The sequence below is a fragment of the Peromyscus maniculatus genome, chromosome 21 (assembly GCF_049852395.1).
Source record: "Peromyscus maniculatus bairdii isolate BWxNUB_F1_BW_parent chromosome 21, HU_Pman_BW_mat_3.1, whole genome shotgun sequence".
NCBI lineage: Eukaryota > Metazoa > Chordata > Mammalia > Rodentia > Cricetidae > Peromyscus > Peromyscus maniculatus.
The window spans coordinates 61529940-61552579 of record NC_134872.1 but is presented as its reverse complement, the minus strand read 5'-3'; the positions used below and the strand labels follow the sequence as shown (position 1 = coordinate 61552579).

The 22640-nt window shown below is 40.1% G+C and overlaps 1 protein-coding gene across 1 annotated transcript in view; it reads right to left on the bottom strand.

Moving 5' to 3' along the window:
* The window catches only part of Lmbrd1 (LMBR1 domain containing 1), an 87104-nt gene extending 75873 nt beyond the window's left edge, over window positions 1-11231 (bottom strand). Inside the window, exons 1-2 of the mRNA XM_042265628.2 lie at window positions 10947-11231; window positions 6098-6274 (exon numbers count right to left, since the gene is read on the bottom strand). Coding sequence (XP_042121562.1) covers window positions 6098-6274; window positions 10947-11006 — 237 coding nt within the window. The 5' untranslated portion in view covers window positions 11007-11231. The remainder of the gene's footprint in view (window positions 1-6097; window positions 6275-10946) is intronic.
* Between the last annotated feature and the right edge of the window lie 11409 nt (window positions 11232-22640).

Below are 22640 nucleotides of genomic sequence, written 5' to 3'. Positions count from 1 at the left end.
TTTATTTGTTACCCATTATACAAAGCCCCAACACGTCTCCCAGACAACCCGAGGGAGAAGTGCTATCACCACTTCAAGTTAAAGCTTGGAAATTCCACAAAATATACTGAAATTCCAATTTCAAAATATAAATTAAGAATAGTAATTCAAAGGCCAATATTCATTGAAATTTAACATCTTTTAATTTAGAGGGCTCTTCTGTCTAACCAATTTTTAAGACAATAGATCAGTCTAATTGTTATTATTTTAAAGCTACAAATATAGTGTATAAAATACACAACAGAGCTCAAGGGCTATTAGTGTATTTGCTTTATACACTTCTCAACCTCCCGAGAAGCTGACGTGCCGTCAGGGGAGCTGACTTGAACAGCCTTCCTTCTAGCACACTTTGAGAACTGCTATGCCCTTGATATGTTTTATAAACTCTTGTCTTCCAATGTAGAAACTAGTGGGAACTTCAGTTACTAAAAGCCAGAGGGGATGGGCAACAACCAAGAAGTCGGACTACAGACTAACAAATTGGACTATTTTAGAAAGGTTATGGATTCCACAGATGAAAGGCGCAGTTGGTATGTCCATACATTCCCTCTGCTACTCTTCAAACGACTTGGGAACCTCTCTGTCCCACTTGAGCTCCAACCCAAGCCTCCCCATTCTCATGTAATCACCTCACCTTGGGAAAGTGATTCTAAGTCGGGAGCGATTTCTTTCTCTCTTGGCACCTGGCAATGCCCTGAGCCATCAGAAGCTGGGGGAGGGGGAGGGGAGGACGGTGCCACAGACATCTAGTGTAGGAGAATCTTCAACAATGATTACCCAGGGTATAACACCAACCAACCGTGGGGGAACAGTCACTTAGAGGTGGGTCTCAGAGTTTGAATCTAAAATACAGACACTGATTCAACTTATTAAAGGATCTAAAACTGACCTCTATTTGTACTCAAATATTAGGCCTATCTTCCTTCAAAGTGGCCATGCTACTTTATTGTCAACCCTTTTGTTAGAGTAGCAATAAAACCCCACTAAGGAAAAACCCCTTCTGGTCAAGAGAATAGGGTCTGTGGCCTACATGGAGACCTAACATTCTAGTTAGTCAGGGGACCACCCCTCCAAAGACAGTGAGCTCACTGTAAGCCATACTAAAAATATAGGCAGAATCTTGAGTTCTTGTTGAAATACTGTATTTTCCTAGTGGAGCTTACAAGGCCACAGCTGTACATTCTGTAAGCCAGCCTGCTTTTCCAAGTTAGAGTGACTGATTTCCTTCTTATCTCTAAGCATGCTTTCCCTATCACTTTGGGTTCCCCCAACATTTCTTTTAATCCCTGTCCCTCCATCTCCATGTGTCTGCCCTCCAAGCCAGCTTAAATGGTATGGCTTTTAACCTTCAGTGCAGCAGCTGAAGTTTACAGATGGTCAGACTTGGAGTTTTTCTTTTAAATGCTAATAAAATGTCCCTGAATTTCCATTTGAGTCTATTCTTAAATTCTCTTATTAGTGAGACCAAGAACCCCTAGAGGGGATCCCGATTTCCTCCGTCACATTCGGATTGAGAGTTCTAGCCCCTTCCCTTCTTCAGGAAATTATACTTGCAAAGCTACCCTTTCTTGTCTCAAAAAAACCTTGCCTCTCTGATTCATAACATACACAACTCCAATACCTTTCACTAAAGCACACGCAGAGATGAGCACATAACCACTACAGTGAAAGCAGAAATTCCACTTCCCTATAAAGCAGCAGCTCTCAACCTTCCGAACACTGTGACCCTTTAATACAGTTCCTCATGTTGCCGTGACCCCCAGTCTTAACATTACTTTTGTTGCTACTTCATAATTGTAGTTTTGCTACTGCTATGAATCATAATGTATGTATTTCTGGAGATAGAGGTTTGCGAATGGGGTCGCAACCCACAGGTTGAGAACCACTGCTGTAAACCAAAGTTCCTGAAACACGACCAGCTTCTCTAGCCCAACTTCCTCACCTCTCCACCCTCATTGAACTGACTCTTAAGGTTCCAGGGAGAAAACAAGCTCCAGGATGTCATTATCACCATTAAAATAGGAACAAGAGTAGAGTTAAACCAGATACATGAAAACAATAAGCTGTGAGGTGACTGGACAGGAGGGGAGGGAAGACATGGCAAGCGCCAAAACCCCAGACATTCTGAGGCTGCAGCTTATATTCTTTCTAAAATCCACACCTGCTGTAAAAACAACATTGTTCACATTGGTGTCGAATTATAACTTTTATCAGTATACTTTATGTATATCTTTATCCAAGGATAAAGGCTAAATGAATATTTAATAGGACTGTCACACCTATACCACAAAACTTTTACCTGCAAAGTTGTTTCATTAAAGCTAGAAACAAATTATTATGCTAAATTAATTCATATTATCACATTTGGGAAAAAAAATGTCACCAGAAACAACTCCAGCATTACTGCACACACCCGGCTTAAGATGATGAGAACCCCAGTAGGGTTGCTAGACAGAACCAGGGAAAACAGTGTGGACTCCCACCCAGGGAGAAGCAGCACCCGTACTTACGCAGAGCTGGCAATCACCACAAATAATTAACCTCTGAAAGCAAACCCGTGAGTTTGGAAGATTCAAAGTATATGAGGTGGGAATGGCAAAAGCTAGTGTATACAGGACATATTCATTAAGGAACAAAAATGCACACTAGGATATTGTATCTTCCAGTGTGGAAAACAACTAGGAAATTCAAAGCCAGAAGCTCACCTTTACTCAACATGACAACTTACAATGGCAGCATAAAGTCTACAGAAATAACCATTCCATACTTGGACTTGACTTTCGCTAAGCATCAAACAGAACTCACCAAGAACTTGCAGAGAAGACTGAGTTAGGAACAACTTTTGTCCATCTTTTCAGTTTTTACTTTTGTGAGTAGCAAATATGAGGCTTCCAATGAAAACAAAATTTCAGGAATAAAGGACAAAGTGCAGGTGTGCACTCGAGAACAAATGTGGGGCTGGGGGTGATAAGGATGATGATGTCTATCTGTAATCCCTGTGCTCAAGAGACCCAAATGGGAGGATGGAGATCTTCTGGCCAGCCAGGGTTACACACTGAGATGATGATGATAACAATAATAATAAAATTTAAAATCAAATAAAAGTTTACCAAGAAAAAAATACTACCACATTATTTACATTATAGGAGTTATATAAATATAAATTATATTTTGTTTTTATTTATATATATTGTTATATAAATATAAACAAATTAGAGACAATAAGATAAGGAAACCAGGATTCAAGGAAACCAGAGTTCAAGGTCACACACATGCTTGGCAAGTGTTCTGCCACTGAACTACATCCCCAACCAGAAGGAAAACACTTAAACTCTTGCTCTAGGTATAATAAAATCTCCCCAATTAAACTAACACAAAGGCTAGGAAAGCAGCTTGCTGGTGAAGCACCTGCCTGCTCGTACTAAACCCTGAGTCCAATCCCTAGCACCATGTAGGACAAGTGTTAAACAGTTTTATTAAATAAAAACCTGGAGCCAGATATAGGGGTGAAAACCTGAGAGGTCAGGGAAATAGGGAAAGCCACAAGCTAACCTCATCTCACCAACACCTCAGTCTCTAAAGCCATCTACCTCCTGTATACACACGCCTATATGCCTTTCTGTTCTCCTATCTCATTTGGTCTCCTGTTCAGCTACATCACTTCCTCTTCCTGCCCAGCTGTGTCACTTCCTGTTTGTCTGTACAGACCTTCAGACCTCTATGGTTAACTAGTATTAGAATTTAAGGTGTGTGCCACCACCCTGGCTCTGTTCCCAGTGTGGCCTTGAACTCACAGAGATCCAGACATCTCTGCCTTCCAAGTGATAGGATTAAAGGCGTGTGCCGCCATTGCCTGACCTCTATGTCTACTATAGTGGCTGGCTTTTTCTTCTAATCCTCAGATAAAGTTTATTGGGGGTACACAGATAAAATATCACCACTGCACCGAGAAAAGAAAAAAATTAATGAATCCAGACTAAATTTTTAAAAACGAAAATAACTGCGATCCAGAAAAAGACTACTCATTTAGGCATGGGTACCAAAAATCAACAAAATAAAACAAAGTTTATATGCTCATAGAAATATTTACTTTAGAAATTCCAAGATGAAAACAGTTCCCTATAATGTATAAATAAATCTTCTAAATTAAAAACTAAAACCAATCTCAGTTCAAACAGTAATTATACAAGGGATAATTACACTGCTTATACTGTATCAGAATAGTTGTGCATATACATACACATATGCATTAATTTCCCAGATTGTAAGGAGAAAAACATCCCAGAAGTTTATAATTATCTACTTCCTGGATTTCACTATACTACTTAAAAATAAAAACACTCCCACATTCTTACAATGTCAGAATCATTTATCTATGAAACACAGCTGTGTACCCAACCCCAACCACAAGAAATTAGACACTTTCATGTAATTTAATAATGAAATGACATCAGAGAAAATGACTTCACAATGCTCAGATAAATTAATTACCTGTATCCAAAATTATTAAGGGTGTTTACTTCTTGACAAACAATAAAAAAAACCCAGAAAATCTAATGAAACCATTGAAAATAATAATTTCCTCCTAAAATGTCTCAGTGCAAAACACAAAATGTAAATTAAATGAAAATAAATGAAGACAGTAAGAGACTATTTTCTAAACTACTGAGAAGTATATTTCTTAAAAGGGCATTTTCCCCCATAAAAACAAAATTAATGAAGAAGACCTTTGGGGGCTTCAAATTCTTTTATATTATCAGACTGAACCTCTGTCTTGTCTTGCTTTTTTACCCATAAAGCCACAGCTAATCTACTACCTCACAGGGTTGCTTGAGGTCAAAGGAAGGCAATGTATGTAAACACTTAATAGATAGACACAATGCAGCAGATGCCAACATCCTCTTCACAAAACTACTTTTGGCATGCACTAAGACTTTATTAATACTAACTGGGAGTCTGCCTTACAGGAGAAAAAGGAATTTTAGTCTCTGCAACAGTCAGAATACCTCCAAACATAGCCACAAAAATGTTATCAATTATTGAAGTCATTTAGACCAAAATCAGAGTTATTAAAGCATTACGAATTACTGAAATTCAAAATTACTGCTTTATTCAAGTACCATGCGCCAAACACTGACATACAGTACCCACTTCACAGAGGCTTAATTCAGCTAGTAAGAAACAAAAGAAATTTGCATAACTGAAAAAGAACTTCCTCTCATTCATGTGCTTCCTTTTTAAAACGAGGAACCGAAAGTAGAGAAAAGTTAGTTAAGTAACTTGGCCAGATTTCCTCAGCTAAGTCTAGCAGCCAGCACAGCAAACTATTCTCTGTCCTGTAAGATTCTGGGAAGCAAATGCTGGTCTACCACTACTGAAAGGCCTCCTAAATCATTTCTTCATGGCATTAATGTCAATAAAATCAAATATGCTGCAAAGGAATTATAAGAAGCACTAAAATAAAACCAACTGTAATGAAATATTTTCACATAAAAAAAACTTATTTCTGATGCTGAGTGGGTTGTTGAACTGATGATTCTCATAGAAGGTGGTTGTCTGCCTCTAGTCTACCACTTTTGTGTTCTCGTCCTCGACGATTCATTTCTATACTTATCTATTCCCACACGAGAAAACAGGACTGGAGGGATCATTCAGTGGTAACGAATGCTAGCTAGCTGTGGAAGCAGCAGAAACTAAGTTTAGATCCTCAGCACCCACATGCAGGCCACACATGGCCAACCACGCCTATATCCTCAGCACTGGGCAGGTGGGGGCAGAGATGGGATGCTGGAAGGCCTGTGAGACCAGCCTAGCCTAACCACCGTGCTTCGGGTTCAGGGACAGAGGAAGATGTCTGATGTCCACTCTGGACTCTACCGGTCCATGCAAAGGCACCTGCGTGCGTACACTCTGGACTCTACATGCCTAGGTGGGGGGTGGGGTGGGGGGGGGCGACGACACGGGACGACACGACGACAAAAGACACTGGTTTGCTAAATGAAACAACTGCTAAGTACCCACAAGGAAAAAAATAATCAGATAGCACGATAATACTTACCTTAAATGTACCATTTTGATTTTTCATGTAAGAAACCAAAAATATATCCACTGGCAGAAGTGCTGACGTGATGAGAGCAACTGCCAGTGAGAAAATGGCCGTCACAGTGGAGACAACTTCACTTTCCCGCCGACTCTGGTATTTGCGGACGTAGATCCAGCAAAATGCCAAAATAGCCTGAAACACAGCAAAAAAGAAATGCCTATGGTTACCTTATACATCCTTTAACACTGTCAGGACATATTTGAAATTTATTTGGCCAAGGGTTCTTTTACATGTGTAAGGAAAACTTTCATTAACCTGCACAAGATAGAAGGATGTTAAGGCCCATTTATGAATGAAAATGCAGTACAATTTTACTTAAGTCCACACACCTTATGAATAACAGTGCACAACTGCATACATCCTCACCAGACATTATTAATAGTTACACACAGTGTCATGCCCCAATGTATCTCTTCAATCTAAAGGAAATGTACCAGAAATTACAGCCCACAGATGCCATCCACCTAGAGGTTAACTGCTAAACACCGCACAAAAGCTATAATTCAAACTCTAAAGGGCATTTAAGAAAAGTCAATAATGAGAATGGATTCATGTGCCTAACAAGTTTTCCCGCGAAGACTGTGCCCAGAGGTAATGAGGCTGACATCTCTAGCTGAGTGGCACTCTTAGGACCTCTCTAGGGGCTAGCAAAGATCACACATAGGTCCAGGGAGTCTGCATCATTAGGCAGCATTGAGATCATACAGGGGGCCTGCTGAGGTGGGGTGCTGGCCCACCTCCCAGAGGTCCATAATTAGAGGCCCAGGTGGGCTCTGAACGTCTCCCTGTTAATGGACACGATCATGGCAGTGATGGTCAGGTACTGCACTGGGAGCGCCTATGGTCTACTCTGCAATACAAGGTTGCCGATGCATGCTAAGTCAGTGCCCTCAGCCCTGCCTGGGAGGTAGAGCTATCTACATAGTTTTTAAATACCTGTATGCATCTCCTAAGCCATATCAAGTCAACCAATTGATAAGTCAGCAGTAAGAACCATTGTTCTAAACGAGACCTGTTGGAGTGCTGAGATTAAAAACTTACTTTGAACCATCTAACTAGTTCTGTGGCATCCAAGGTCTACCACAATTAAGGTACCAAGAATGGTTCCACTACAACGAACATTCTGATTTGTCGTAGATAACCCCACTGTGCGTTCTCCGCCCTACCCACCACTACCTGTGATCTGTCCCTACAGTCTCCATCGGTTCTCATACGCCATTGTGTACTCATGTAACAGCTCCTCTTTAGGGCCTAGTTTCTCTCACTTGGCCCAATGCATTTGAAATCCATCAAAGCTGCATGGCATTCGTACTGCTCTCATTTCAACACTGTCATTTACAGAAAGAAGGAAAACTTAAGTGAAAAGAAGCTAGATGTTAGGACAAAAACATAATAAGTAAGAAGACAAACAAATACAACCACAACAAAAATGACCTAAGCTCAAATTCTGGTTAATTTTTTTTGTTTGTTTTCAGAAAGTTACTTTCCATAAAACGCTATATTTACATGTAATGAGTGTTATAAAGTGAATTCAGAATTCTGTACACATTCCTCAAGTTTGTTTTGAACTCACTGGAAGCTGGGTCTTATCTTTCCATACTTAACAACACTTAACTCAATGCTCAGTACATTCTACACAGACTTCAGGAGGGAGACACTGGCATTTTTACCAAGCTGAAGCTGACCAGAAGCACACAGAACGCATGTTACTAACCTCAGAAAGACAAGTCACAGAAGAGCTGCCAGGCAGAATTGCCGAGCAAGGGGTTTTGACTTCCACTATTCTAAGAGAACCCCCATTTTTTCCTTTAGGTTATGACAGATGACAACAGTAACTGTATCATCAAGTGAACTACTTCTCCTGACCTATAAGGCGAGAATAAGAACTTCTAATGGGTTTTCCAGATTAAATGAGCTATTGTGTAGCATACTGCACAGCCATAGTAACTGCTTAACAAATAGCACTGAAGTTAATGGCACATAAAGAAACACCTCAGAGCGTTTTATTTTCTTTTAAAAAGCTATTATTAAAACCGAGGAAAGAGTTTTAAATAGTTCTCCAATTCTTCCCAATTTGGATTTAATTGTTCTGGGCATTGGGGTTTTAAAAACTCCCTAGATGGTTTTAATGAGTGGCCAAGGTTGGGAACCAACGGGGTATGGGAAGGAATGAGAATACTTAAGACTTTTGTCACACTAAGAAGCAGAGATGTTTCCAGGGGGCGTATTCAATGGCAAACGACTTCAATGAGGTGGACCCACGGATTGCGCAGTGGTGACAAATCCATCATTGAGGCCCACACATTAAGGTACACAGGTGAGTTTGCTTTACAGACATGGAGTTTGCCTCTGTATTAATGGGATGAGCAATTGAACGGTGGGGTAGGCCAAATTACTGAGGATATGGGGATCTCAGTGGAAGTGCTTACATTCAGCAGTGTGAAGAGATTAAGAGCACAAGGGATCAAACGTAATTCCTCTGCATGTGGCACAAGAAACTGAAGTCCATTCTGTTTGTCAAAGATCGTAAAAAGGGAACACTCATTACTTGATCCTTTCTTATACAATTGGCATTTGTTCTCAAGTGTGAAGTCCCCAGACCCTGTTTTTCTGGAGATTCAAAAACCAAAAACTATTCTCATAATAATATATCATTTGCCATTTTAAAAACCAGTTCTGACATTGGATGCATGATTTATAAACCACTGCAGGTTAAACTGCTGATGTATTACCATGAAACAAGACAACCAAACTGCCCTGGAGTCTGCATTCTTTGCTACACACACACACACACACACACACACACACACACACACACACACACCTGCACTGTCCCCTCAGACCAGCACACATATACACCACACAAATGAATAAGTAAAATTTAATTTAAAATCTAAAGCTTTCAAATGACAATTAGAATTTTGCAAAACTTGTATACCGTACTGTGAGTTTGACAACTTGTCAATACTTAGAACTTCTCAGGACATTTCTGACAAGATCTGTGGTGATTTAATAAATGTAACATCTGATATTACATAATGTAATGTATTCATGTCTTGAAGATGCTCCTCACTTGGTTAACAGTACCTCCTGAATAGCAAATATAGATCACACTAAAAAACAAAAACAAAATAAAAAACCCATAGGAGTGAGTAAAAGATTCACTCAAAGTACAAGTTGGACTAATGGCCTTGAATGTAAGCGAAGACAACATCCGTCCACTGTTTTAGGTTGCACGTTGCCACAGAACCTGAAGAAGCTGGCACTTGGTGACTTTTGGTGCAGTCACAAAGAACATCTCCAGCTATCAAAAACAGTCCTCTACTTCTGCTAGACTAGATTTTGTGCATACATTCCAACCAAACTAACTTACTTCACGACTGCATGAAAAGCAGACACGAACACAGATCCATTCTAATAAGCCAAGCACTGAACAGACTGACATTAATTTAATGTTTAATAAATCACCATTTCTGCATTCTTCTGTCATTCTCATGTTGTTCCTGATGCAATTTCATTGACTTTCCAAAGTCTACTTCCACCTGTACTTTCTTCCAACAATGTCTCCTCCCAAGTCCTATTCCACTTACAAACCGTGTTTTGTCCTTCAATATTTAAAATCCATGTTTCCCACTTACCAGCCTTTTATAAAAGCCATGTTCTTATTCCCTTTGTATCCTGCTATGGTCTATAAAACTACCATGATTTAAATGTTTTTTCACTAATCAGAATAGTCGCACTATACTTTCATACTGGTTACATGTTTATTTTCTTCTAAATAAATGGACTGGAAAAGCCGGTGAATTCTCCAAGTACAGGACTTGGTGGCTCCAGAGAGCACACCACTAACCTTTGGGGTTTCCAACCCTCCCCCCTCGGAGAATGGCCCAGAGCAATGGGATTTGTACTGAAGATTCAGTTTAGGATCTCTGAACATGCTGTTGTGTGTGTGGTTCTTGGTGAAACACTTTACTATCGGAACATACTACACAAGTGTCAGTCTAGGGAATCTGACAAACTACATCATACGAGTTTCAAAAATGCAAACACTGAGTAACCACAGGACAGAAGTCCTGGAAGAGTAGAGGAAGGGTCTGACAACGTGAAAGGTCCAAAGCAAACTAAACAAGCTGCGTCTGTTGCCTTTGGGTAGCAGAGCAATAACCAGAGTACTCCGGGCCATGACAGTTGGGTTTTGTGCACTGGACAATCAGAGGTGAGATGGTTGGAAAGAAGGCACCTGAGGTCAGACAGGTAGTAGTACACCCTCCTAACACTGGCTGACAGGAGGGCTGCCGCCTGGCCACACACCTGCTCAACACTGTTCTAGGTGGAATGTGACACCTAGAACGTGACGCTCACGTCATCAAGGCAGAATGGCACAATGAGCCTGGGGAAGTCTGGGGGCTTACCACCCCCCAGGGCTGGAGCACACGGGGGACATGGGGCACTTAGAAAAACAAGCAAGTGACCAAGCCAGCCAGCCAGGGCCCAGGAGGCAGGCGCAGAGGCGGCGCGGACTGCGATCAAAGCCACCGCGCCTTTCCCCACCCCGAGGGTCGCTCGTCCCCAAACCGACCCTCCAGCCACGTCCTCAGACAAGAGCTAGACTAGGCTGCTGAAGTTGGGAAGAAGACGTCGGGCGCCAGCGCCTCCCCCACCTTCCTCTGGGGGATCCTGGCGGACCCAGCAGAGAGCGGCAGGGCAGGCGAGGAAGGTCTCCGGGCTGGCAAGGCCGACGCCGGCCCGCCCTCCTCCACCTCCCACCTCCGCACCCCGGGAGAACTCGGAGCGCCTCCCCTACCAGGAGCAAGAGGCCGAAGATGCACCAGCCGATCACCAGCTCGGCCGCCGCCGCCGCCATCTTCGCTTCCGGTCCCGACAGGCCCAAAGGGGAGGGGAGGGGAAGGGACAGGGACGGAGAGGGACCCGGAACCGCGCAGCCTAAAGGTTAAAGGGGTGGAGGGGCGGAGCGGCGGGTTGCCAGGGAGACCCGACCCGCGAGCGTCCCCTGGCGACCGTCCGAACCCGGGGCGGGGCGCGCCCGGCGGGCGGTGACGTCACCACGCTGCCCGCCCACGCGCGGGCTGCGTGCGGCTGGATGGGATTGGTGGGAGGATGCTGGACCCTGTGCCTCTCTGAAGGTCCAAGTGAGTGAGGTTCAGGGGCTTCCATGACTTCCCAAAGCGAGGTTCTGATCCCAGTATCCATGCAGAGCTCATCACGGTGCAGGAATGACTCAGAATAAAAGAATGCTAGCTGCCCAAGTGCCTTGATTAACTTGCTGGTGACCAGGCCACGTCATTGTTTGCCTGGGCACTGCGTTACCACGTGATGTTTTCATCGGAGCATACCTGTGAATTTCCATGATGGTTTTACACAAGATATCCGAGTCTATAAACATACTGATAGTGATAATTGTAGGTGCTTATAATGCTCTCAAGTGAACAAAACAGACATTGTCATAAACTTTCAGTGAAGCAGAGGGAAATCCTGGGATGGATTGCCTGGGTCCCGTGGTGTATTAGAGCATATTTAAAGAAAACAAATAAATCCTGGTGTGATGTTTAGTTTTGACTGTAGACTTGATACAATGCAGAACCAACGGGAAGAGAGTCTCAATGAAGAACTGTGTAGACTAGGTTGGCCAGTGGACATATGATTCTCTTATTGGGTTAAATGAGGTGTGGATGGTACTATTTCATGTTCCTGGACAAGAGCTGAGCTTAGCTGAGCACTTAGCATACATGCATGAATTTATTGCTGTCTGTTCTTGACTGTAGATGTGATTAGCCCCTTCAATTTTCTACTATCTTTCCCCACAATGATGGACTGCAACCTTGAATTGTGAGCCCAATAATCTCTTCCACACTTAAGTAGCACTTGTCAAGGTATTTTATTACTGCACCAGCAAAGGAAACTAAGACACCTAGGATGCAATCCAAACAAAGTTTATGAATGAAGGTCACCATCTCTACAGTTTATTACATGGTGATAGTATTACTCACCCCAGACTTACTTCCGGCTGGAAGTCTTCAGAAGTTAAGGGGTGGGTGGTGCTACCTATCAGAAGAGAAATGAGAAGACATTAGGAGAGAATGAGTTTTATGTAAATTGGTATCTTTGCAAACTGGCTTCAGTGTAGAGCTTGGTTATCTGGTGGAAATATGTACACATGTTTAAAGATCTCTTGTATTTTCCTTAAAGCAAGCAGAGGCACTTAGGATTTCTCCATCAGCTGCAGTCATATTTGAGCCTTGTTTTCTTTAATTCTTCCCTAGTAGGCCTCCTGGTTAGAAGAGATATCTAAAACAATTCAGGACCAGTCATGCCCATCCTTTTCACGTAGCCCAAATCCTCTTCTGGAAACAATCAAATGATCAATAATTTTGTGAGCACAAACTGATGCCTCAAAAGGACCGAGCAGATGCCAGAACAGGCTGCTCAGTTTTCTGACAGAGATCAGGCCTCAATTTCAGTTTCCCGAGATTGAACAAGCAGTTTCTGAGAGAACCACAAACAAAGGACAATCAATCTCCAACACCCCTGACAAGATGCAGTACCAGGCCAGGCCAGGCCTGAGTCACAGTCAGCAGATAACCAAATAAGGACAAAGCCTGGGACTTGTCCAGGCCTGCCTTAAAATGGAAAAGCTGTAGCCTTAACCAGCTCCTGCCAGCCCTAGCCAATTAGAACATACTAATATGATCACCACTTACTTAAGCCAATTGTAGATAAAATGACCTAACTGCCTGAGGACCTCCCCTTGGCTGTGCTGAAAAGGAGGCTGCAAGCCCCTCTCAGGGTCATCAGCAGTTTGCCTTTGTGTGGGATGGTCGGCTCCAGCATGCTGCAATAAAGAATGCTCTTGTTGATTGCATACATAGATGGTGGTCTTTTGTGGGACTTCTCCAGGATTCTAGCCCTTTTTTTTTTTTTTTTTTTTTTTTTTTTTTTTTTTTTTTGCATTTTTCTATTGGATTCAGTTCCCAATCTACAGTGGGTATATTTGTTCAGGCCTAAATCAGACAACAGCTTTCTGTATATCTCCGTCTTGTGTTCAAATTCTCTGAATAGGTTCCCTGAGTCCTCTTGCATCAATCAGTTTCCTACTACTTAGAAAAAGTACTTGAGCTAATCAGTTTATAAAGGGAAAGTCTTGTTCTGGTTCATAGTTTCAGAGGTTTCAACCTATAGTTACCTGATCCTGTTGCTTTGTCTCCTGTCACAGTTTATTATATAAGACAGCATAGTAGAGAAGAACTTTACCTCATCATGACTGAGAAGCAAAGAAAGAGGAAGAGAACTGAGTCCCCTCAAAAGACATGCCCTCCAGTGGCCTAATTTTCACCTTCTATATGTTCTCCTACCTTCCAGAAAGCACCATAGGCTGGGGAATGTAATCTCCTTCAGCACCCATGCATTTGTCTGATGTTCTAAATCCAATTTTTATGAATATTTGTTGTATGAGGTTTCTTCTAATCTGTTGGTTATTTTCAGCAAATGGTGATGTGGAGTTTCTCCATGTCTCATCAGCTAATCCAAAATAACCACCCAGAGACTTATTATTAATTATAAATGATCAGCTGATAGCTCAGGCTGGTTACTGGCTAACTCTTACATTTTAAATTAACCCATATTTCTTATCTCTTAGCCACATGGCTGTACCTTTTTCCTTTTTCTTGAACTCACAGAGATCCACCTGCCTCTGCCTCCCAAGTGCTGGGATTAAAGGTGTGAGCCACCACTGCCCGGCTGGCTGTACCTTTTTTCAACATAGCATTTTCATCTTCCCTCTCTCTGCATCTTTCAAAACTCCTGGGACTCCACCGTTCTTCCTCCCAGCATCCTCTGGCTGTCCTGCCTATACCTCCTGCCTGGCTACTGGCCAGTCAGCTCTTTTATTAAACCAGTCAGAAGGCATGTTGGCAAAGACACATCTTCACAGTGTACAAAAAGATTATTCCACAACAATTACTATAACACACAAATACACATACATTGTTCTGGGTCAACAGCATAGAAGAGTACAAAGTTTAATATTAATGCTGTGCATTAGCCTCTGGTTGTGAAGCTAATTGCATGGGAAAGTCAAGACAAATAAGGTTGGTTTGTACATTGTTCTCTTTAAAGGCAGGTGAAACTTAAACAGACTGATTACATAGGAGGACAGCAGGTTAAATCTTAAGTGATCTCAAGGTGTATTTTACTAGTTTGGCTGTAAGGTCGGTCCCCCCCCCCCCCCGCCCCGCCCCCCAAAGTTCAGTTTCTTTGAATGCAAGAGATATTTTCATAAAAATGTCTCACTATGGCTAGCCAACGTGGGAGATTCTTTACAGCTCAAGACAAGAGGGAAGGGAGTTGGGGAGGAAAATCGATGTAATCCTCTTTAAAATAAAATGGAGATAGGTAGATGGGGAAGTGTGTGCCCGTCTCCCAAGTGATTGTGTACTTCATCAGATTGACAACTGAGATTTCCTAACACAAGGTGCCAAGAGAATGCAACTTCTGCTGAAGTAGGTCTTACTGAGAATTCTCGTGGCCTAAACTGGAAGACTGAAGATAATTATTTTTGCTCCCCAACGTGCTCAAAGTTTGCTTCCTTTTTGAGCTGAGCAGTTGAGTGTATTTGGGGCCCAGTGGGAATAAGTATGTGGTCACCATTATTTTATGAAGCACTTTTGAAAAAACAAAGGTAAGACTCTGATTAACCGACGTAAACTAGAAGACAAAATTCAAAAGAATATTGATATAAGAATTAGTAGAATGGCCGGGTGGTGGTGGCGCACGCCTTTAATCCCAGCACTTGGGAGGCAGAGGCAGGCGGATCTCTGTGAGTTCGAGGCCAGCCTGGGCTACCAAGTGAGTTCCAGGAAAGGCGCAAAGCTACATAGAGAAACCCTGTCTCGAAAAACCAAAAAAAAAAAAAAAAAAAAAGAATTAGTAGAAAGCACAAAAGACATTGAATGTATTAATGAAGAGGAAAGATGAACAAGCTAGAAGAAAAACTTATGTCATTAGGATATAAAGTAGGAAATAGAAGAAAGGATCTGGTCTCTTCAAAATCAAGAAATGGGACAGAGGTCTTCTGGGCCTGCACCTGCAGAGTGGAAGTAGGCTGACTAAAGCCCCTGGGGGAGGGGTCTGCAACCTAAAAAGGTCTCACAGAATTGAGCAAGATCTTAGCTCTACATTGAGCCCTGATAACTGCACCGACATAAATGAAACATGCATGTATATGGTTTGCACCTGAAATTACATTTAGGTCACAGTGAAGTTCAGCTCTGTCTCCAAATTAACTGTATAGAGTTATATGTCCAAATTAACTGTCGATAGTATATTTGGATGCTGACATTTTCATATTTTTAGGAAGCAGAGCATTGAAGTTAAATTTTTGAAAGATTACTTTTGTGGCAACTGAAAACACTAGACTAAGTCGAAATAAGCATTAAAATTTGTGTTTCTGTCATTTTTGTCTCAAAGATAATCCTCCTTTTGAATGACAAATTCTTTCTTTAGCTATTTTAATTCCTTCAGGCAGGGTACACTGAAGCTTTGTTGTCTGGTGACTTTGCACATGTCTGTCTTGATTCATAATGTGTTTATATAGTGTTTAGTTCTCCATGCTCCTGGTTTCCCTTATACTTAATCTTCTGTCAAAAGGATTTAGAGTGATCTAGGGTGAAGACTGATGTGAGACTGAGGGACTATAAGCATGCCAGCCTTTTCTTTCCAATATTATATTAGCTCTTTTATCTCACAGCTATTCCCCCTTAAATTGCTCATCACAGCCCTATAAAGCTTCTTCTTTTCCTCAAGAAAGGGGCTTGATTGTGTTTAAAAGGTCCTTGGCACATATGATTGGGAGGCCCATTTGGTTCTAGGAGCCAGTTTGCTCATTTATATATAACTCAGTGGGGAGCCAGAGAATTTTGCACAAGAGCCAATTCATGAAAAATTATACTTATGTCTAGATTTCCTTTCAAACTCAAGAATTTTTTCACATCAATATATAAGGTATATTTCAAACATAGCACATCTATTTCACTGGAGAGAGAGAGAAAGAAAAAAACATGCCAAGAAGAAAATGCCACTAAAATGTTAATACCTGGGTGTTTTTTATTTAAAAATGTGCAGGCAACTTCCCAACTTACCATCCTAAAATTAGATTGCACACAGTATGGTGATGTGAATTGTGACATTCCCATTTCCATGTTTCTACAGTGATGAGCTCTTAGTGGATGCTGTTCATAAAGTTCTAATGGAACAAGCGTTTCTGTGTAGACAGGCAATGCATGGTAGTCTCCTTAAGATTTTTCTTCTGGCTAGAAATGAAATGATTTATTTATAGTTCATACATGTCAAAATAATTGAATGCCTCCAAATATTTTTAATTATCAATTCTCAAAATTGGTACTTGTGTGCATTAAGATGAAAAAACTGGGATGTATACCTCATAATGTCAGTTTATGAGTAGAAATGATTCTTTAAAAAACTGATTTTAACTCATGATATTTAAAATTATCCATAGCACACTCGATGATTTTAACAAAAGATGTTTTTGATTTATTTATATATTTGGTAGCATATGTTGCTCTTTTTCCTAACAATAGGGTTCCTCTCCTGATGCAAACATCTGTTCTTTTCATAATGTGCTTTTGTTTGCTTCATTTTTGCGGAATTTGTTACCTTAAATTTGAATTCAAATTATAACCTTTTGTATTCAATTCCTGCATGCTAATGATTTATAGATCATATAGTTTTCTAAAACCTTATCAGAATATATGAAGCTAAAGCAGTGGTTCTCAACCTGTAGGTCTCGACCCCTTTCCAGGGGTCTCCTAAGACCATCGGGAAACATAAATATTTACGTTATAATTCATAACGGTAGCAAACTTAAAGTTATGAAGTAGCAACAAAATTATTGTTGGAGGTCACCACAACATGAAGAACTGTATGAAAAGGTTACTGCATTAGGAAGGTTGAGAACCACTGAGCTACAGTATCTCATATCTAATCATACCTTTAGCATGTGGAGTAGTTTAAAAATTGATAGACAAATGATTGACATTGTCATCCTTATGGTTTGTAATGATCAAATTTTGTAAAATTTTCTAATTTCTAGTTTTTCTATAATTAGATCTTTCTGCAATTAATCTTTCTATGATAGAAACTGGATTTCAACTTCTATATCTGAGTCTTTGCTTAAAATGTTTAAATTAAAAATATGAGACATATCTATTGGGGTTAGGTGTAGGTAACATTGAGAAATGTTTTAAAGGTTGCAAAAAAAATGGTTTAGCAGACATATCAGAGAGTGAATAAACATCCCGTCAAGGCAATAGCATACACAACAACACAAACTCCTGAAACACCACATTTGGTACTGGACAAAATCAGTATGACTTTAGTCAATTAGAATTTGCCAGTTCAAGATTAGATTGTAAATGGATTTATGTATACAACTAAGAAACTCAACCTCCACATTGTAGATAACGAGAAACATATGTTTTAAGCAGGCCTTGCATTTTAGAAAGTTCCCTTTAGGGTAATATGAATTCTTGGTTGCGTGTAGGGAAACTTGAATCATGGATTTAGTTCGACCAAACTGCTGTTGCTACAGTCAATGCAAGAGATGATGAAACTACATCAAGTCTGTTACTATAAAAGAAGAGGATAAATTTATGAAATAATAATAAAGATGAACTTTCAAGATCTGGTATCCAGGTATGAAGGGTGAAGAGGAGTGAAGAGGGGTGCTGTATTAGGGACCAACAAAGAAATGGAACTAGTAGGATAGAGATAAGGAGATAAGTGAAAAGCATGAGGAAGAACATGAAGAACGTAGGTAACTAGATGATAGATAACATAGATAGGTGGCAGGTAATGTAGACAAGAGAGAGTGGGAACAAGCAGAATTGGCTTAGCTTAGGGATTTGTGGGAGACTGGCTGGTGATGTAAATCCAAAATCCATAGAGCAGGCCATCTGAACCCAGTCCAAGAATGGAGTCACATGAGGAGAATCCTAAGTGCTTGTGAGAAAACAAACAAACAGACAAACAAACAAACAAACAAAAACCAGACCAGAGTCTTGTGACCTCAGCTCCTTCAAAACAGAATTGTTCTTGGAACATGTTTTCGTGCTTCTCCTAGGTTTATCGGCTAGAAGTGGGTTGACTTCAGATGACTCATCATTGCTTGCTGATGTTATTCAATTAAATCTTTAAACTATCCTTTATATGCCTCTATGGAAAAAAAACAAACAAACATGTGATTGTACACTTTACTCAGGTGACTCTCCTTAACCCTCAGAGTATAAATTGTCTGATGCATTGAATAAAGTTGGCTTTATTCAATTGCAAGAGACTTTAGTCTGCCTCAGTCATTGGCTACATCCTCCCAGGTCCCACTGCCTCTAGAGTGGTACACAAGTGGCACCTGAATAAGCGACCTGAAGTCTGCTATGAGATAAGAGAGTAGGAACCTTCACAGAAGGAGGTGAGTGAGAATAATGGGGCAGAAAGCAGGGAAGGCTTTGCCTTATGTTGAGCTTGTGAATTTTCTTTTCTTTAAGAAAGGAGGAGCACAGGTATCAAAATCGGAACTATTAGATTACTTGCAAGTTGTTTATGATTATAATCCCCGGTTTCTAGAAGAAGGCATTTTATATGAAGAAGTATAGGGCAGAATCCAAAGAAGATTGAAAAGGCCAGCAAGGGGGGAAGATCCTCATTCAGTTTTGTGTCACTTGATTTGGACTGTTATTAAGAAACTTAAGGAAGATAAAGAGGATATTAATCACGAGGAAGAGATAAACAGTTCCTTGAATGAATATAAACTGGATGATCCAACTTAAAATTGGTAAAAGAAGCAAAAAAGATTTTTTTTCCTATTCAGGCAGAATAGAAATTAAAAGCAACACCATCAACCTCAACTCTATTACAGGAGCCTCCTTTAATTGCTTTCTTCCATTGCCTGCCAAGGTGACTATGTCCTACTTTAGGAATACCTAGTTATTCAACAAATCTATTTAAAACTCTAGAAGAAGTGATGGTGTTGGACAGTCCTTGCAATTTACCTGAAGAGGAAAAAAAAAGAACTGAGGGAAATGAGTCTAGCTTTCAAGGTATTTCAACTCATTGAATAATGACATCTAAATGCTCAAGAATACTTTTAGAGTCAACTGATTCTCTTGGAACTGTTTTGTCTACAAAATACGTTCACAGCAGCACCTAGTCAGCATCTGAAGAGTTGAAGAGTTGAATACTCAGCCAGTTTGACAGAACAAAACCAGCCATTAGAGATGCCTTTCTGATTCTTATCTTAGGAAGGTGGCAGAGAAGGATGCCTGTGATTAAGAAAGTGAGCACAATGTGGAAAGGCAAGCTGAAATATGCCACACTTCATTGAGGCTAAAAGTGTCCCCTTTCCCTTTACATGTTAACATCTCTGATGCATTCATCTTAAAATTTACTACAACTGCCCTCAATTTTTTAATAATTTATAAAATGGTAGTACATTTTATAATTAATGGCACCTTAAATTTAAGGAAATGAGATAGTGGATTTGATTTGGTATCTTGGATTTGACTTACCTGAAGGCATGGGTGGTCCTTAGACATATAACTTTTAGGTAGGAAACCCAAGCAAGAGACCTGCCACAGAGATAAAACTTTGGACTTGTCTGCACTCAACTGAAAGTTGAAGCAATAGCCAGGGATGACATTCCTAGGGGAAACAGGTGTAAATGAGACTAATCTACAAACAGATCACCCTGAAAATCAACATAAAATTTTTGGTAAAAACAAAAGAAAAAGGGGTGGCTACAAAAAAAATAAGCAGAACATGTCTCAGAAGCAAAGCAAAACCAGCTTGAGAACCAGTGAGTTGCCAGCGTCAAGTGCAGTAAAGACCAATAGAGTTATTAATGGTGTCTCCAGAATGCTTTTTGGCCATGAAGACAATGCTTACTTGAGAAATAGAGGATAAATTGGGGCAGCAGAATTCATGAAAGTGAATTATAGAGAAATGTGGATAATGAAAATGGGGAAAAAAAACCTATTTTTTTTTTTAACAAGGAAAGAGGTCAAAAGTGGTTTTTGAGAAGTGAATGGGGTGTGAACTTTCTAAAATGAATAGAAAGGTGGCTCCCTGAGTATAGCTACCTAAACTTGGTTATCAGATCCGTCTTGACCACTTGGACTCTGAAGGATTGAGGTAGCCAAGTAAAAAGAGACAAGTCCACCAAGTTAATATTTAAGAATTTAAAGACTATTCACAAAGGTGTGAGCAGGATAGAGGGAAACTACTGTTGGTGGGGTTAGCAAGAATATACTACCATTCCTAAGAGGGTATTCCCTCTTCCTAAATGAGAAATAGTTTTAATGAACAAAATACATAAGCCTTGGAAAGAGCTACCTAGCAGTCACAGAGCATATCAATAAATCCCCACTATTCTCCACTTTCTTATCCTAAACCAGAGCCTCCTTTTAAATGAACTTGGCAGGAAGGCAGAGGGCAAGGGGACACATTTGGTGCAGAGCCTCATGTCCAGCCTCCTGGGGTTCCCAACGGAGTAAAGGGTGGAAAGTGTACCTGGGGGAACAAGCAGGAGACACTCAGCAAAAGAGTCAAGACTTTCCCAGAGGACATGCAGAATCCTGGTGAAGATAAGAGAGGATTTCATTTTTCACAGATTCTATGATGTGCAGTCGTGGAAAACAAACCTTATTGTATTTTTGGCATAGTTAATGAGAAACTGGTATTTCTTAATAAGAGAAGGTTCAATAGCTCTCTTTAATAAAAACACCATTGTTCATTTTTTATTGTGTATAATGAAAACAGGCAATGATGCCCATGGTTTAGAAAAGGCTCTAGTTTTCTGCAGCATAACCAATTACTATATAATGTTTCATTTTTATATTAAGAACCAGATTTATTATTAACAATGCTCCTTATTTTAAAAAAATTAAACACTTAAATGTTGTTGAGAATTTCAATAAAAAACAAAATACTAATGGTTGGGCTTGGCCCTGAAAATAAAAATTAAAAAAAATGTTAAAACTTTATTTTTGTAGATTGTCAGTATTTCTACTTAATTTTTTCATATTTATTTTCATTTTAAAATGATGTATATATTTGTGTATCTTTGCCTAGGTCTGTGCACATACAGGTGTAGGTGTCCAAGGAGCTCAGAAGAGGATGTTGGATACCCTGGAGCTGGAGTTACAGGAGCTTGTAAGCATCAAGCTGATGGTAGAAACTGAACTCTGGTACTCAACAAGAGCAGAATGCATTGATCAGCCCCTTCAACTTAATTTTGATGTTAATTTTTATTTATTTAAATTATTATACTTTTTACTCTCTGATATAAGTAATCAAGTCTCAATAGACAAGTGACTTCAGCAAATATTTTTCCCATATTCATTTCATTTTAACCTCAATGTTAGTAACCTTTAGCTAGAGACAACTTAAGAATTGTGCCAAATAAGAAGTTAATATTATTGATATGAATGAGACCTTACTGGGGAAAGGCCCATAACAAGTTGGCTATCAAATATTGGTTTTTAAAATTAATTTCACTAGTATGTAAACATGTGAACATCTAATGAGTATCGTTTTGGAGAAGCTTGTTCCCAAGTTGAAGTGCAAAGTAGCTTTGATAGTTAGATGTGATAGAATACCCTCAAGAAATTCCCTTTTATTCCTTTAAGTTTATTTTTTTTCTTTTGTTTTATTAAGTCATCACACTAATTAATATTTTCCCAGTACTGGCGTGTTCCAAGTATCAAAGAAAAGATGGAATTTTACACAAGTTAGGGAATTATTCGACTTATGCTCACATTTCATTTTACCTTTGGGCCACATTTATTTTATGACAACGATATGCAAATGCACATTTTCAATGGATTTTGGAACACCACTCAGGCTTTCCCATCCACCCAGATCAAGCATCTATTTACTAGGCTCTAATTGCCTTGTAACCTGTGTGATTCTGGGACTCCTCACTTAATCTAGTCTTGTAGGCTGACATTTAAAGAAACACCAACTGGTCATAAAAATATAATTAGAAAGTAGAAACGCCAGGCTCTTGAGAAGTTGTTGAAAGGTAATTGGGTAATTAAGCTTCCTTAAGGTCCTCTTTAGATATCACTGTCATTTACTCTCATGCCTGCAGGAGTAAATTCACCACAACACTAATGAAGCTTCTGTTAATGGCTCTACTGACATAGACATTTTTCATGGTCTTGAAAGAGTTCCTACCACAGCCTCCCAAGATTTCATAAAGTTTTTGCAATTGATATGTATTTGTTTCCTGGCTCTTCCCATGGCACTATCCTTCCATCACCCTTCTCGAAGGGGTGTCTTTTGGGTGGTCACAGACACTAGACATCAGATAGTGTTATTTAGCATTGAGAATGCTGTTGAGTTAGCCCTCATGGCTCATATATCCTCTGTTATAGTTAAGTTATTGATGGATATCCAGGTATTTGATTGG